General features: G+C 39.1%; 1 protein-coding gene across 1 annotated transcript in view; it reads left to right on the forward strand.

Annotated features, from left to right (window-relative positions):
* ndfip1 (Nedd4 family interacting protein 1) overlaps positions 1-17,855 on the forward strand; it is a 49,495-nt gene that overhangs the window by 22,097 nt on the left and 9,543 nt on the right. The window contains exons 4-6 of the mRNA XM_033029893.1: positions 6,044-6,131; positions 7,631-7,755; positions 17,430-17,496. Coding sequence (XP_032885784.1) covers positions 6,044-6,131; positions 7,631-7,755; positions 17,430-17,496 — 280 coding nt within the window. The remainder of the gene's footprint in view (positions 1-6,043; positions 6,132-7,630; positions 7,756-17,429; positions 17,497-17,855) is intronic.

Genomic DNA, 17,855 nt, shown 5'->3' on the forward strand with positions numbered 1-17,855 from the left:
ATCCCTTTAGCCACCAGGGCCACATCTAACTCCCTCTTAAATATAGCCAATGAACTGGCCTCAACTACCTTCTGTGGCAGAGAATTCCACAGATTCACCACTCTCTGTGTGAAAAATGTTTTTCTCATCTCGGTCCTAAATGACTTCCCCCCTTATCCTTAAACTGTGACCCCTTGTTCTGGACTTCCCCAATATCGGGAACAATCTTCCTGCATCTAGCCTGTCTAACCCCTTAAGAATTTTGTAAGTTTCTATAAGATCCCCCCTCAATCTTCTAAATTCTAGCGAGTACAAGCCGAGTCTATCCTGTCTTTCTTCATATGAAAGTCCTGACATCCCAGGCATCAGTCTGGTGAACCTTCTCTGCACTCCCTCTATGGCAAGAATGTCTTTCCTCAGATTTGGAGACCAAAACTGTACGCAATACTCCAGGTGTGGTCTCACCAAGACCCTGTACAACTGCAGTAGAACCTCACTGCTCCTATACTCAAATCCTTTTCATATGAATGCTAACATACCATTCGCTTTCTTCACTGCCTGCTGCACCTGCATGCCTACTTTCAATGACTGGTGTACCATGACACCCAGGTCTCGTTGCATCTCCCCTTTTCCTAATTGGCCACCATTCAGATAATAGTCTACTTTCCTGTTTTTGCCAACAAAGTGGATAACCTCACATTTATCCACATTATACTGCATCTGCCATGCATTTGCCCACTCACCCAGCCTATCCAAGTCACTTTGCAGTCTCCTAGCATCCTCCTCACAGCGAATCATTATTATATATTGTAAATAGCTGGGGTCCCAGCATTGAGTCTTGCGGTACCCCACTAGTCACCGCCTGCCATTCTGAAAAGGACCCGTTTACTCCTACTCTTTGCTTCCTGTTTACCAGCCAGTTCTCTATCCACATCAATACTGAACCCCCAATACCGTGTGCTTTAAGTTTGTATACTAATCTCTTATGTGGGACCTTGTCGAAAGCCTTCTGAAAGTCCAGATATAACACATCCACTGGTTCTCCCTTATCCACTCTACTAGTTACATCCTCAAAAAATTATATAAGATTCGTCAGACATGATTTACCTTTCGTAAATCCATGCTGACTTTGTCCAATGATTTCACCACTTTCCAAATGTGTTGCCATCTTTAATAACTGACTCTAGCAGTTTCTAGCTGTTTCCCCACTACCGATGTTAGACTAACTGGTCTGTAATTCCCCGTTTTCTCTCTCCCTCCCTTTTTAAAAAGTGGGGTTACATTAGCTACCCTCCAATCCTCAGGAACTATTCCAGAATCTAAAGAGTTTTGAAAAATTATCACTAATGCATCCACTATTTCTGCGGCTACTTCCTTAAGTACTATGGGATGCAGCCTATCTGGCCCTGGGGATTTAATCCATCCATTCAATTTACCTAACACTACTTCCCGGCTAACCTGGATTTCACTCAGTTCCTCCATCTCATTTGACCCCCAGTTCCCTGCTATTTCCAGCAGATTATTTAAGTCTTCCTTAGTGAAGACAGAACCAAAGTAGTTATTCAATTGGTCTGCCATGTCCTTGTTCCCCATGATCAATTCACCTGTTTCTGACTGCAAGGGACCTACATTTGTTTTAACTAATCTTTTTCTCTTCACATATCTATAAAAACTTTTGCAATCAGTTTTTATGTTCCCTGCCAGTTTTCTTTCATAATCTATTTTCCCTTTCCTAATTAAGCCCTTTGTCCTCCTCTGCTGGACTCTGAATTTCTCCCAGTCCTCTGGTAGGCTGCTTTTTCTGGCTAATTTGTACGCTTCATCTTTTGTTTTGATACTATCCCTGATTTCCCTTGTTATCCACGGATGCTCTACCTTCCCTGATTTATTCTTTTGCCAAACTGGGATAAACAATTGTTGTAGTTCATCCTTGCAGTCTTTAAATGCATTCCATTGCATATCCACCGTCAACCCTTTAACCCTTTCACTCACACATTAATTTCCATGAATTAGTTATGGCTATTTTGAAAAGAGGTAGTGAATCATTTCACCAAAAGTCGGCCTCATTACATTTTTATTGATCCGTAGATGATTGATTTCGTATTGACTTTACTTCCATGACTTGAATCATTGTCTTGTTCTCTTAAGTTGAATTTCAATTTCCCTAGCATTGTAACTCTCTTTGAATACAATATGAAGTCCCCAGGGCTACCATGTGTTTCGGCAGTAAATATGGCGGTGTTTCTTGAGCTTATATTGGGCTTTGTTTGTATCGTGTAGAAAGCCAAAAATTGAGATAACAGAATGGGACAGGGAGGAAGTAAAGTAAAGTAGCCTTTATTGTCATTCAGACAATGCGGTCTGAACGAAATTGTGTTGCCTTGCAGTCCTACATACAGTAAAAAATGACAAAAACACACAATAAACACAAATTAACATCCACCACAGTGAGTTCACCAGGCACCTCCTCACTGTGATGGAAGGCTTAAGTCTTTGTCTCTTCCCTTCTTATTCTCCCTCTGCACCGAGGCGATCCAGGCTTCGGATGTTGTGACCCCGCCGGGTGATGGTAAGTAATGTCAGTCCCGCGGCTGAATCCAAGCTCCGCGAACGGGCCGGTTTAACTCCGCGGCCCGGGGTGGTCGAAGCCGCCGAAGTATTAACTTGACAGGAAACAAAGCTCTGCTACCCTTGTGTAACAAACAGAGTAGTGCAGAGTATTCACCCAGTCTTCATTTAGGTTCACCAATGCAGTGTACATCATGTCATGAGCACCACATGCAGTCCACTAAATTGGAAGAAGCAACAATAAAAGGGCAGGGGTTGTTTTCCCTGTCGTTGCATTGAAAAATGTCACTAGAAATGGAAGTGGAGATGGAAGAGAGAACCTGGAAATCACCGAGGGAATAATCCATTTGGAATGCTGAAGTGAAAAGGGAAGACATGTTTGCTGGCAAATTGCAGAAGATCATGTTTTGGATGTGGAAGCCACTGGGTGGACAGTGAGGATAAGGAGAACCTTATTCTTGCTCAATTGCGAGGAGAGTGAAATGAGAGCAGAATCATGGAAAATGAAGTTGATGCAAATAAGAGCTGTCTCCATTATAACAGAATGAAAGTAAAGCAAAGTAAAGGTGGGAGAATGAAATGGAGTTCTTACAAGTAGCAAAATATTTCAGTACTGACCTCTGTGGAACCCTTTTTTGTAACAGTTTGCCAATTAAAACACCTGCCAAATAATATACCTACTGGTCTAAGTCAATTTAAAATCCAATTTGCACTTCTCTCTTGTATCCCTTATGCCTTTTACATTCTTACCACATTGCTATGTGGAACCTTATCAAAAGCCTTGCTTTTGCTTAATCATGTTTAACTCCTTAGGCTAAATCATTTCTCACTATAGTAAAGTTGGCTTTACCCTAGTTGAGAACCTTATACACCTACTTTGATTTTGTCCTTTTTTTCCAGAACTCTGTTAAATATAATTGAATTATGCTCACTACCAATGAAATCCAATTCCACTAAAATGCTCCCAACCTGTCCAGCTCTATTCCCTAAATTAAATTCATAAATATACTCACTGCTGTTGTGCTTGCCACATACTGACTTAAAAAAACTCCCCTGCATACAGTTTAGAAATTATTTTACCTCTGAAATCTCTGACGGAATTAATCGTTAACATTAGGGTAATTGAAATCTCCCTCAATTAATTCCCTCATGCTTTTTAGTTTAGTTTTAGTTTAGAGATACAGTGCTGAAACAGGCCCTTCGGCCCACTGAATCCGCACTAACCAGCGAACCCCGCACATTAACATTATCCTACACACAAAAATGACAATTTACGTTTATACCAAGCCTATTAACCTACAAACCTGTACGTCTTTGGAGTGTGGGAGGAAACCGAAGATCTCGGAGAAAACTCACGCAGGTCATGGAGAGAATGTACGAACTCCATACAGATAGCTACGTAGTCGAGATCAAACCCGGATCACCTGCGCTGTCAGGCAGCACCTCTACCGCTGCGCCCTTGTTATAAGTGACACCTTTCCCCCTGACAGTTTAATGATCCAATTTCAATTATGTGATTGCACCATTTTGCATATTCTTTATTTCAATCCATATATTCTCATGTCCTAATCTTCATATTTTATTCTTTCTTGTAGCTCTGATTGCTTTGTTAGCTAATATTGCCACACTTTCATTCTTGTTTTAATCTCTCATTCCATTTCCCCTGAAAACCCGGTCTCGCCAATGTACAGAAGTCTCTCCATCCCCTCCCCCTTCCCAGTTCTCCCACCAGTCTTACTGTCTCCGACTCCATTTTATCTTTGTCCCGCCCACTCCCCTGACATCAGTGAAGAAGGGTCTCGACCCAAAACATCACCCATTCCTTCTCTCCAGAGATGCTGCCTGTCCCGCTGAGTTACTCCAGCATTTTGTTGTTTCATTTTTGTTTTATGTTTGATTCTCTGGCATTCAAAATCTATCCTTAATTTTCTGCATTTTGCTATGGCTTTATGGTACAATATTATTGTGGTGCAGAAAATGGTTCTGAGTCACTGCAAGATCTGTATTAACTCACTTCATGGTCTGGGGAATCAAAAGTGGGTTCCCACGAGCTAATGTTACCCAGAACCAATTTTAAAAAGATCCATTAGCAAATTTAGCATTGGATCTGAAAATACTTGGAAAGATTAGTCAAAGGAAATTAATCTCTAGAGGTTTCTTAGGTAGAAACGGCAGCATTCAACAACTTGACATCCACTGCTCTCCATATTTTAAAAGTTGGAATCATTTTTTAGGTTTTGTTTATCCTCCAAGTTTTAAATTTTACGCTATTCATTTGCGAGATTTTGTTTGTCTATTTGAGTAGTTAAAGGTTATGTGACCAATATTAAAGAAATATCTGTGGCATACCAGAAAAGGGTATTCTTAGATTCGAATGAAGATGGATGGTAAAACTGATGAAAATAATTGTTTGAGTATTGAACATACTGCGTATTTCTAGAATTTTCTGTTTATATGGAATATAATTGATCGCTTCCTGTGAGTGTTACCTTTACAGAATAACCGCATCACTTGCGTGGAGGTCCCAAGATGAATGATTTTAAACTGTTTTCAGAAATGTTGGCAGTCTCCATGATGAATTTACTGAATACATGCATATTCCATACTTCCTTTTGACAGAGAAGGAGGCCATTTCTCCAGTTGCGTTTACCAGCTCACAGGGCAATCCAATTCCCCCACTAATTTTCACCACAACCTATTCTTCCCTATTCCCATCTTGCATATACCAGAATCAATTTGCAGTGACCAATTAACCTACTAATCTGTACGTCTTTTACACATGGGAGGAAATCGGGGCCTCAGGTCGCTGGAGCTGTGAAGATTTTCAAGTAGCTTTAAGTACCTTTAGAAAGGAGATGAGGAGGGATTTCTTTAGTCAGAAGGTGGTGAAGTGGAATTCATTGCCACACATTGATTAGTAAGGGTGTCAAGCGTTAAGGGCAGAGGGCAGGAGAATGGGTTTGAGAGGGAAAGATATATCAGCCATGATTTAATGGTGAAGTAGACTTAATGAGCTGAATGGCCGATAAGTAGCTTGATTGGATGGGGAATAACTTACATCGTTAAAGACAGCAGATGCTACCTCACACATCTAGTAAACAAGGTTCAATCCTGATCTGCAATGCTGCCTGTGGAGTTTGCATATTCTTCCAGTGGCTGCAAAGGTTCTTGTCATGTGCTTGTTTTTTCCCATGTGTTGCTGGAAATGGGCATCTGCCCGAAAGAGTATAGAAAGCAAGTGGTTAGAAAGTTATACCAGGTAGAATTAAGAAATTTCGACATTATTATGTGGACCGGCAACAGAAAATGCCGGTCCACTTAACAGTTCAGACAGCATCTCTGGAAAGAGCAACAGATTAACATTTGGGGTCTGAGAAGCTTTGACAGACTTCCAGCATCTGCAATTTGTTGACGTTCATTTATTCTATTATTATTTGCATGTTTCCTCCGAAAAGAGGACGACAAACCTAAAATGTATTTCTCTTTGCCCAAACAGGATGATGATTTTTCAGGACGGGATGACTTTGATGATACTGATCAACTGAGGATAGGGAATGATGGCATATTCATGCTGACATTCTTCAGTAAGGATTATTTATAATTACATTTATACTAAAATAAACATGTCTGAGAATGACATAACTAACTTGCCAACAGTGAAGTTGTCCACATAAATTTGAGGAAGGATATTCTTGCTATTGAGGGAGTGCAGCGTAGGTTTACAAGGTTAATTCCCGGGATGGCGGGACTGTCATATGCTGAGAGAATGGAGCAGCTGGGCTTGTACGCTCTGGAGTTTAGAAGGATGAGAGGGTATCTCATTGAAACATATAAGATTGTAAAGGGCTTGGACACACTAGAGGCAGGAAACATGTTCCCGATGTTGGGGGAGTCCAGAACCAGGGGCCACACAAACTAATGTTTAGTCAAGTCAGTGTATTCTTCCCCTTTTTTAATCTGAGCAGTTAGTTCTGTCCTCTTCTCCTGTCAACATGTCCTTCCTCATTTCAGAGGTGTAATTAGGATGAATACTATTAAAACTCTGATCTTGGATGTGTGTGTGTATAATCACATCTTCTTGAAAAAACGATGCACTAACGGTAACATTATTACATATTCCGATAGAGAATTATCCCGTAGCGTCCAAAATCGCCTTATCTGAAAAATTCATGCATTGTTTCTCGAGTTATTAATGAAAATGTACGAAGATCTGACAAAGCAATTGATTTAAAATGGTTTGTCCAGTAAAAATCATTTCTCACAGCTTCTAACACACTTCGATACAAAGTTGCAAGACAGGAACTCTGGCAGGAACACTGAACTTTTCAGCTCAATGCCATCTCACAGCAAGTGCACATTTGCAACAATGTCGCCATCCTAGCTCCTGGCAGGACAGGAGGGGGAGGGTCAATTGGTATTGCAATTGGGAAGATGCTATTGGGATGTTTTTTTCAACTCCAGTGCTGGGGGAGGCTCACGAGCTATGATCTTTGCTGAGGAGTGCTCGAATCTTACCTTTGGCAATGGGTTGAGTTGGAGGACCACGCCTCCCGTGGGGGCTACGGGTAGGGGACGGGTGCGTTGAGGGAGCAGACCCAACGGGTCTGCAATTGGTCTAGTATATCAATAATAGTCTGGTTTACCTGCATTGTCTTGGATGCAAAGACATCTGAATGATACTTCACAGCAGATCAAGTAGGCCCACAGTCTCAAATTCTTAACAGCAGTCAGTGCCGATCATCGTGTATTATTTCCCTAAAATTATGGACAGAATTAGAATCTATTTTCCAAAAGATAAAATGGCTTCAATGAAATTCCTGCTCCAATATAAAATGGATGCATAAAGATTAAAAGAAATGCCACTGTCACTTACTCTGTTTCCTGGTTGTGTCGAATTGAAGCAGACTAGTCAGAACTACTTAATGTTGATGAAATGGACTTCAAGGCTTTTAAATGTCTATGTTCCAGAACATGGTTAATTAACCTTGGGAGGAAAGGTTATCAGGTGCAGTCTGTGAAGGACAGAAGTTACAAATAGTAAAATCAAATGTTATAATGTTTTTCCTTCTTCATTGTATCCTAGTGGCATTTCTCTTCAACTGGATTGGGTTTTTCTTATCATTTTGTTTGACGACTTCAGCTGCCGGCAGGTATGGGGCCATCTCTGGTTTTGGCCTCTCTCTGATTAAGTGGATCCTCATTGTTCGGGTAGGTGAAATGTTTCTCATTGTGATTTCCAATGTTATAAAATATATAATAAAATCACAGTGAGATTTCCTTTAAATTACAAAATCCAAATAGCTCTCTTAAATATTACAAATTTTAGAACCTGTGTTTTTGTGACCGTCCAGTATTCCATGGTGTTCTGTACATATTTGCACAGTGTTTCGGCATACACAGTAGGATTGACATTTCCAATTTTAATAGAAACATTTCAGTAATTGCACAAGGAAATGCCTATTTCTTTGAAAGAGATGCACTCATGATAAAGGTGAGACCATTGCAATCAAAGTTTGCATGTTGTAAAATTTAAGTTTCAGTTCTTGAACATTTTAAAGACTGAAGCTTTGTGTGCGGCCTCAAAATCCCTTAGATATTAATAATAGATTTGCCCAATTTTACCAAAATTTATATACATCTAAAATTAAAATAGAGGATAGTAAAATAAAAAAAATTCTAGATAACTGTAATCTTCCAATACTGGACCTTTTGGAACAAGAGGAACTAGGAGCTCAAATTACAATCAAAGAAATAGGTGAAACAATAAAATCGCTGAAAAATGGGAAGACACCAAATGGTTTTAATAATGAATTTTATAAAAAATTTCAGGAGATAACAACCCCTTATTTATTTAATTTATACTCCCATGCTTTTAAAGAAAACAAACTACCTGAAACACTAACAGAATCAACTATTACGCTTATTCCAAAAAAAGATAAAGATTTAGAAGATCCGGGCTCGTACAGAGCTATATCACTTTTAAATACAGATCAGAAAATTTTAGCAAAGATTTTAGCAAGAAGATTAAGCAAATATATTAGTAAATTGATAAACCCTGATCAAACAGGGTTTATACCTAAAAGATACTCATTTAATAATCTGAGACGCCTGTTTAATATAATGTACTCGCATAAAGTAGAGGAAGAAGATATATCAATTATTTCTTTGGATGCAGAGAAAGCATTTGATCAGGTAGAGTGGCAACACTTATATAAAGTACTACAAAAATTTAATATGGGAGAGAATTTTATAACATGGGTAAAATTATTATATGATATACCAATGGCAAGAATTTTAACTAATAACATGTTATCTCAAAATTTTCAACTATCAAGGGGTAATAGGCAGGGATGTGCACTATCACCCCTGCTATTTGCCCTTATGATAGAACCCCTGGCTGAAAGTATAAGAATTCATCCGAATATTCAGGGCTATAATACCAGGGACTCAAAGAATAAAATCTCATTATATGCAGACGATATACTTTTATATATTACAAAGTCACAAACGAGCATACCAAATTTATTAAACTTAATAGAGGAATTTGGGTCTTTTTCTGGATATAGAATAAACTGGAATAAAAGTGAAATCATGACATTAAAACCTCAAGAACCTACACACTTACTGAAGTTCCCCCTTAAAATCGCAACAGAAAAATTTAAATATTTGGGTATTCAGATTACTAGAAAATATAAAGCATTATTCAACGCTAATTTCATACCTTTATTAAATAAACTTAATACGTTGATTAAATTTTGGAAAACACTTCCCTTATCATTATTAGGTAGAATAAATGCAATAAAAATGATCTTCCTACCACAATTACTATACCTATTTCAATCTATACCGGTATATATACCAAAATATTTTTTTTTTAAATTAGACTAATATTACTAATTATATTTGGGACTATAGATCACATAGAATCACAAAAAAACACTTATGTAAACCAAAAGAGGTCGGGGGACTTTCACTTCCGAACTTTATGTATTATTACTGGGCAGTGCATATTAAGAATATGATTGGTACACAAAATTGCTGGGGAAACTCAGCGGGTGCAGCAGCATCTATGGAGCGAAGGAAATAGGCGACGTTTCGGGCCGAAACCCTTCTTCAGACTGATGGGGGGTGGGGGGGGGGAAAGAAAGAAGGAAAAGGGGAGGAGGAGGAGGAGCCCGAGGGCGGGCGGATGGGAGGGTGGGAGGAGACAGCTAGAGGGTTAAGGAAGGGGAGGAGACAGCAAGGGCTAGCCAAATTGGGAGAATTCAATGTTAATGCCATAAGGACACAAGGTCCCCAGACGGAATATGAGGTGCTGTTCCTCCAATTTCCGCTGTTGCTCACTCTGGCAATGGAGGAGACCCAGGACAGAGAGGTCGGATTGGGAATGGGAGGGGGAGTTGAAGTGCTGAGCCACCGGGAGGTCAGGTAGGTTATTGCGGACTGAGCGGAGGTGTTCGGCGAAACGATCGCCCAACCTACGCTTGGTCTCACCGATGTAAATCAGCTGACATCTAGAGCAGCGGATGCAGTAGATGAGGTTGGAGGAGATGCAGGTGAACCTTTGTCGCACCTGGAACGACTGCTTGGGACCTTGAATGGAGTCGAGGGGGGAGGTGAAGGGACAGGTGTTGCATTTCTTGCGGTTGCAACGGAAAGTGCCGGGGAGGGGGTGGTGCGGGAGGGAAGGGAAGAATTGACGAGGGAGTTGCGGAGGGAGCGGTCTTTGCGGAAGGCAGACATGGGGGGAGATGGGAAGATGTGGCGAGTGGTGGGGTCACGTTGGAGGTGGCGGAAATGGCGGAGGATTATGTGTTGTATTTGCCGGCTGGTGGGGTGAAAGGTGAGGACCAGAGGGACTCTGCCCTTGTTGCGTGTGCGGGGATGGGGAGAGAGAGCAGTGTTACGGGGTATGGATGAGACCCTGGTGTGAGCCTCATCTATGGTGGCGGAGGGGAATCCCCGTTCCCTGAAGAACGAGGACATTTCCGATGCCCTGGTATGAAATGTCTCATCCTGGGAACAGATGCGGCGTAGGCGGAGGAATTGGGAGTAGGGGATGGAGTCTTTACAGGGGGCAGGGTGGGAAGACGTGTAGTCCAGATAGCCATGTGAGTCAGTGGGTTTGTAATGTAGATTAAAGAATATGATTTATTGGTTGGATAGTTCTACCCAACAGACAGAATGGATAAAAATGGAGAAGGAGGATTGCCATCCTTGTAATATAGGAACGATCCTCTTCTCCCCAAAAAAACTGAATAACTCAATATATAAGAAGAACCCAATTATATATGGTACAATAAGAATTTGGAAACAAATAAAATTATCTTTAAAATTAAGAAATCTATCACTGTTAATGCCAATAGCGAATAACCCTTTATTTAAACCATCTCTTATTGATAAGACATATAACCAATGGGAAAGTCTCGGAATTAGAAGGATCGGGGATATGTACGAAATGGGAAACCTACTATCATTCCAACAACTACAATTAAAATTTAAATTGAAAAACAACCAATATTTTAAATATCTTCAGATTTACGATTTCGTGAAAAAATATATACAAGGATATCAAAAAGTAACTCCTGACTTATTGGAAGAAGCAATGAATATTGAAGCTGACTCACAAAAATAATATCATATTTATATAATAGTATTCTAAATATAGACCTACCATCGACAGAGGTACTTAGAGAAGAGTGGGAACGGGAACTAATGATAAAAATTACGAAGGTTAAATGGGAAAAATACCTGATATATATTCACAAATGTTCAATTAATGTAAGACATAATCTAATTCAATTTAAAATTGTACATAGATTATATTATTCAAAAACAAGATTGAACAAATTTTATCCAAATATATCCGCCACATGTGATAAATGTCTAGCCCAAAAGGCAACTATAACACACTCCTTAGTTTCCTGCATAAAACTTTATAGATTTTGGAATGATATTTTTGAAATATTTACAAAATTATTCAAGACAAGAATGGAACCTAATACTGAAACGATTATATTTGGTGTAATGGAAGATGGGAATAAATTGAACACATCTCAAAATCTATTCCTTAACTATGGTTTAATAATAGCAAAAAAATTAATTCTTAAATTTTGGAAGGGTACATCAATACCAACGCTTAAAATGTGGATTGCAAGTATGTTGAACACCGCTCATCTTGAGGAAATGCGATTCCTCCTAATGGATAAATCAGACCAATTCATAACGAGTTGGTCTCCATTCGTCGTTTTTTTGGAATCATATGGTGCAACACAATTGTAAAAAATAACTGTTTCAGGACTGGACGAGGGTTGGTCAAGATTATAAATAATGATCTCCTTTTCTTTTTTATTTTATTTTATTTTCTCTATTTTCTCTCAACTTTCTTCATTTACTCGTTTTCTTTTTTCACACACTATATATTTCACATCTTTCTATCCTTTACTATCTAACTTCTTTTTCTTATTCTAATCTTTTTTCAATGTAACAAAAAAAAAAAAGAAGTTGTACATAAAATGTATTATGAAAATATATATTAGGCACTTTGGTGCCATATGACTGTACTTACGTCTAATAAAATAAAATATTTTTTTTAAAAAAAGCCCTTAGAATATAGAACAATACAATGCAGGAAAAGGCCTGTTGAACCATAATATTTCTGTGGACGATTATGCCACTTTAAATTAACCCCATCTCCCAGCATGTGGTCCATATCCCTCTATCCCTTGCCTGTACAAATGCTTGTCTAAATATTGCTTAAATGTTGCTATTGTATCTGCCTCTACCACTTGGATAGAAAATTGGCTTCATGGAAGGAAGCAGAGGATGATGGTGGAAGTTGCTTCTTGGGCAGGAGGCCTGTGACTAGTGGTGTACCTCAGGGTTTGGTGCTGGCCCAATTACAGTTTGCCATCTATATCAGTGATTTGGATGAGAATGTACATGGCAAGATTAGCAAGTTTGCACATGACACAAATGGGTGATATTGCAGATGGTTACCAAAAATTTCTATCAGGATCTTGATTGGTTGGCCAGGTGGGCTGAGGAATGGTTGATGGAATTTAATACAGAGAAATGTCAGGTGTTGCATTTTGGAAAGTCTAACATCATAGAGCAGATGAATCTAGGAGTGCAGGTACATAGTTCCTTGAGCTTGGCTTCACAGGTAGAAGGGGTGGTCAAAATGATTTCTGGCACACTGGCCTTCAGTATTGAGTATAGAAGTTAGGAGGTCATGCTGCAGTTGTATAACTCGTTGGTGAGGCCACATTTAGAATGCTGGAGAAGTAGTTGAGACGGGGACTATCGCAATGTTTCAGAAGCAATTAGATAGGTACATGGATAGGACAGGTTTAGAAGGATATGGGACAAATGCAGGCAAGTGGGACGAGTGTAGATGGGACATGTTGATCGGTGTGGGCAAGTTGGAACCTATTTCCATACTGACTCTATGACACTTCCCCTGGCAGCACTTCCGCAGGCACCCATCAGTCTCTCTCTAGTATCTGTGTTCAAAAGGGAACTGCAGATGCTGGAATATCGAAGGTACACACAATTGCTGGGGAAACTCAGCGGGTGCAGCAGCATCTATGGAGCGAAGGAAATAGGCGACGTTTCGGGCCGAAACCCTTCTTCAGACTGAAGAAGGGTTTCGGCCCGAAACGTCGCCTATTTCCTTCGCTCCATAGATGCTGCTGCACCCGCTGAGTTTCCCCAGCAATTGTGTGTACCCTCTCTCTAGTATCTGCCATTTTCACTCTGGAGAAAAAGACTCTGACTCTATCTATGCATCATAACTTTATATACTTTTATCAGGTCGCCAGTCTCAAACACTTAAGAGAAAACAATCCAAGTTTGTTCAACCTCTTATTGCTAATCCAAACAACATCCTTATGAACCCCATTAAAGTCTCCACATTCTTCCTGTAATGTGACATCCAGAACTGCAAATAATAGTCCAAATATGGTCTAACCAATATTTTATACGGCTACAATATGACTAACCCAACTGATAAAGGCAAGCACAGGCAGATTACTTAAGGATTTTGATCCTGAGAACTGTCCATTCATTTGGTTTTTCATGAACCAAAACCTATGAGTTTAGTGAGGGTCGATGAACATTTAGTCATTATCTCCTCCTTTGTGGTTGAATTGGTACAAATTCAGAATATTCTTTATCCAATGGCCTTAAAAGTATCAATGCTTACATTGCTTCATAAGGTATTTTACATGTCAAGAGAGATTTGCCATGTCAATCTCCAAGTCTGAGTCTGAAGAGGGGTCTCAACTCGAAATGTCATAATAGACAATAGGTGCAAGAGTAGGCCATTCGGCCCTTCGAGCCAGCACCGCCATTCAATGTGATCATGGCTGATCATCCCCAATCAGTACCCCATTCCTGCCTTCGCACCATATCCCCTGACTCTGCTATTTTTAAGAGCCCTATCTAGCTCTCTCTTGAAAGCATCCAGAGAACCCGCCTCCCACGCCCTCTGAGGCAGAAAATTCCACAGACCCACCACTCCGTGAGAAAAAGTGTTTCCTCGTCTCCATTCTAAATGGCTTACTCCTTATTCCCAAACTGTGGTTCCCGGTTCTGGACTCCCCCAACATCGGGTTTTCTGCCTCTAGTGTGTCCAAACCCCTAACAATCTTATATGTTTCAATGAGATCCCCTCTTATCCTTCTAAACTCCAGAGTGTACAAGCCCAGCTGCTCCATTCTCTCAGCATATGACAGTCCCGCCATCCCGGGAATTAACCTTGTAAACCTACGCTGCACTTCCTCAATAGCAAGAATGTCCTTCCTCAAATTAGGGGACCAAAACTGCACACCTCTTCCTTTCACCTGTCACCTCCTTCCTTTCCTGTCGCCTCTTCCTTTTCTCGCTGAGTTACTCTAGCTTTTCGTGTCAATCTTCGGATTAAACCAGCATCTGCAGTTCCTTCCTACACATAATATTTTGTGTTGACAATCCTGCACATTTTTTGTTAAGATGAAGGGCCTTTGACCGGAAATTTTAATGATTTATTTTCTGCTGAGTTGTTGCAGCATTGTTTTTAGATTTCTGACATCTGCAGTTCTCACCTTATTTATTTGTTTAATTCTTTATTTCGAACAGAATAAAAGAATAAAAAGCAAGTGTGAAACAGCATACAAAAAACAAAAAAACTAGAATATTTATAAAGTGTCATAAACAATATCTATAAATAAATGAAATTGTATGTGTCCGAAAAGGAGCAGGAAGAAGCCAAAGCTTATTAATTCCCACCCCTTATTCAACTGCTTATAATTATCTTATACAAATTTAGCAGCTATATGTACACCATATGTACACCAGCAGCTATATGTACACCAACTTATTTACATTTATACACTAATCAAATATTTACAAAGCCATACAAAAAAATAGAGAAAAAAAGAAAAAAGAAAATAGGGTGATTTCACGAAAGGTCACTGGATCATAGATCCTCACCCACGTGGACGCAAAATTTAACTGGGGTACAAACGTCACTTCCGGTACATGTTATTGATGCTGGAAACGCGTACTTTCACACCCGTTAAAAACCGCGAAAACTGCCCGTTTTTGAACTGTAAATAACTGTGCCAGTCGGGGTGACCGCGAGGCACAGTTATCTTACTTTAGAGTCCAGAAGATAAAGAAATACGAAGGTAAAGAGAAGAGGGAGCTGAAGGGGCAACAACAGCGGAAGTGGTTAGCAAACATTGGCCGTGGAGATATAAAGATAGAAAATATCGGGAATTATCGCGTTTGCTCACTGCATTTCATCAAAAGTAAGGCATTATGTTTTATCATTATTCATTTGTTATATAAAAAGTTTTAAAAGTGAAAAATCCATCATTAAAATTGCAAAATCTTCCATGGTTCTCAGGTGGGTTTTAACATGCAAAAAGAAAATGCTTCTGAAGCTACATTTACCATTTAAATAATCGTAAACCATAAATGCGTTTTGAAATGAATTTTACTCAGATGCAAGCTAAGGAATGGGATAATTGTCATCTGTTAATTGGACAAAATCAGGACATTTTATTATTATTATCCAATTAACAGCTGACAATTATCCCATTCCTTAGCTTGCATCTGAGTAAAATTCATTTCAAAACGCATTTATGGTTTACAATTATTTAAATGGTAAATGTAGCTTCAGAAGCATTTTCTTTTTGCATGTTAAAACTTACCTGAGAACCATGGAAGATTTTTCAATTTTAATGATGGATTTTTCACTTTTAAAACTTTTTATATAACAAATTAATAAAGATAAAACATAATGCCTTACTTTTGATGAAATGCAATGAGCAAACGCGATAATTCCCGATATTTTCTATCTTTATATCTCCACGGCGAATGTCCGCTAACCACTTCCGCTGTTGTTGCCCCTTCAGCTCCCTCTTGTCTTTACCTTCATTTTTCTTTATCTTCTGGACTCTAAAGTAAGATAACTGTGCCTCGCGGTCACCCCGACTGGCACAGTTATTTACAGCTCAAAAACGGGCCGTTTTCGCGGCTTTTAACGGGTGTGAAAGTACGCGTTTCCAGCATCAATAACATGTACCGGAAGTGACGTTTGTACCCCAGTCAAATTTTGCGTCCACGTGGGTGAGGATCTATGATCCAGTGACCTTTCGTGAAATCACCCTATACTATACAGTATCTCTTAGTCACACATACAACCCATCACCCTATAATCACCCTTCCCAATACAATCAGTATAACAAATATCCCACTCACAATCACCAATCCTCATCCCAATATCCTTTTATAAAAGTGTTTTTGTACATCTTTTTAAACTGAATTATGTTTGTGCTAAGTTTTATCTCCTGTTCCAGACCATTCCACAAATTCACCCCACAGATTGCTATGCACATACTTTTAAGAGTTGTTCTGACATTGAGTTTTTTTTAAAATTATGTTCCCCTCTCAAAGTATACCCACCCTGTCTTTCCATAAACAATTTTTGTATATTTCCTGGAAGTAAATTATTTCTTGCTTTGTACATGATCTGTGCATTCTTAAATTGAACCAGATCGGTGAACTTCAGTGTATACTTTCAATTACTGATACAATTTAAAGTTGCTTCACTGGCCGTTTCCTTTATGAATAGTTGCACATATTTTCCCTTGTATCTTGCAAGTAAGAAGCTGAAGCTCTACAATTTGTTCCTTATCAGATGAAGCATCTTCAAGGGTTGCATGATCTCAAAATAGCACTCAATGCATTTTATTTCTGTCCAAGTAATTCTGTAAGTGTATTAGTAATGCTTAAGTGGAGCCCTTAAAGTTATGTTGATGTATTGAAATAGAATCACTAGTATTCTGACATAATGCAAACTCTTTAACAGTAATAATAAAATTAACGTTCAGATCTTTTAAAGCAATGGTGTCCTCTAGTAGCACTAGGTAGAACAGTTGATTTACCGATGGTCCTTATTACATTCCACCACACTTGTGGTTCTGATCCACCAAGTGCCAAACAGATTTCTGTGCTTGGGTTATTCAGAATTTCCCCTGCTTGTTCTCTCTTCCAAGCTCTTGAGAGGCTTTGGTATCCCTTTAGTCTTTGAAATAGATGACAATCCTTGTTAATGCTAAGGTAATTCGCAAAGCACATTGGAATGCAGTTATTATTGCAGTATAGAAAATAAATATGATTCGAGAAGATATTGGATTTCTATAGAGGAATGAGCTTATGTGCATTGAATTACCTCTCATTGGTCCTATTGAAGAAAATGAGGTTGCTATTTGAACCCCCCCCCCAATTATTACTGACTTGTTGATATGAAATTAGCAGAACTATAATTAAAGATATGTTTCCATATTCTGTTACATCTGTGGATAATAAGTAAAAATAAACTTTATTTTCAGTTCTCCACTTACTTTCCTGGATATTTTGATGGCCAATACTGGCTCTGGTGGGTTTTCCTGGTGCTGGGTAAGTGTCTGATTTCCCATTTTATTTTTTAAAATATATAACTTTTGAAAGTTTTCAAATCGAGGAGTTGCAAGTTTTGAATTATATTGCAATTCGATTAGCATTTTAAAGCTTTTTCATCTGCATTAAGAATTGCCGCAGTGCATTTCAAATCCCATTGTCTTAAAAGCAATAATTCTCACTATAGCAGCTTTCATTTGATTAACCACTCCAATCTTTTGTACAGATCAAAGAAAGGGGGAATGGGTCAAAGTTAAGGGTTTGATTGGAAGGGAGCGCTAGATGCTGAAGCTCATGTCAGTGAATTAGCATGTAGATGGGTTGAGTAATGAATTCCGTCATGCCATCATGCGCCAGCT

The sequence above is a fragment of the Amblyraja radiata genome, chromosome 11 (assembly GCF_010909765.2).
Source record: "Amblyraja radiata isolate CabotCenter1 chromosome 11, sAmbRad1.1.pri, whole genome shotgun sequence".
NCBI classification, from domain to species: Eukaryota; Metazoa; Chordata; class Chondrichthyes; order Rajiformes; family Rajidae; genus Amblyraja; species Amblyraja radiata.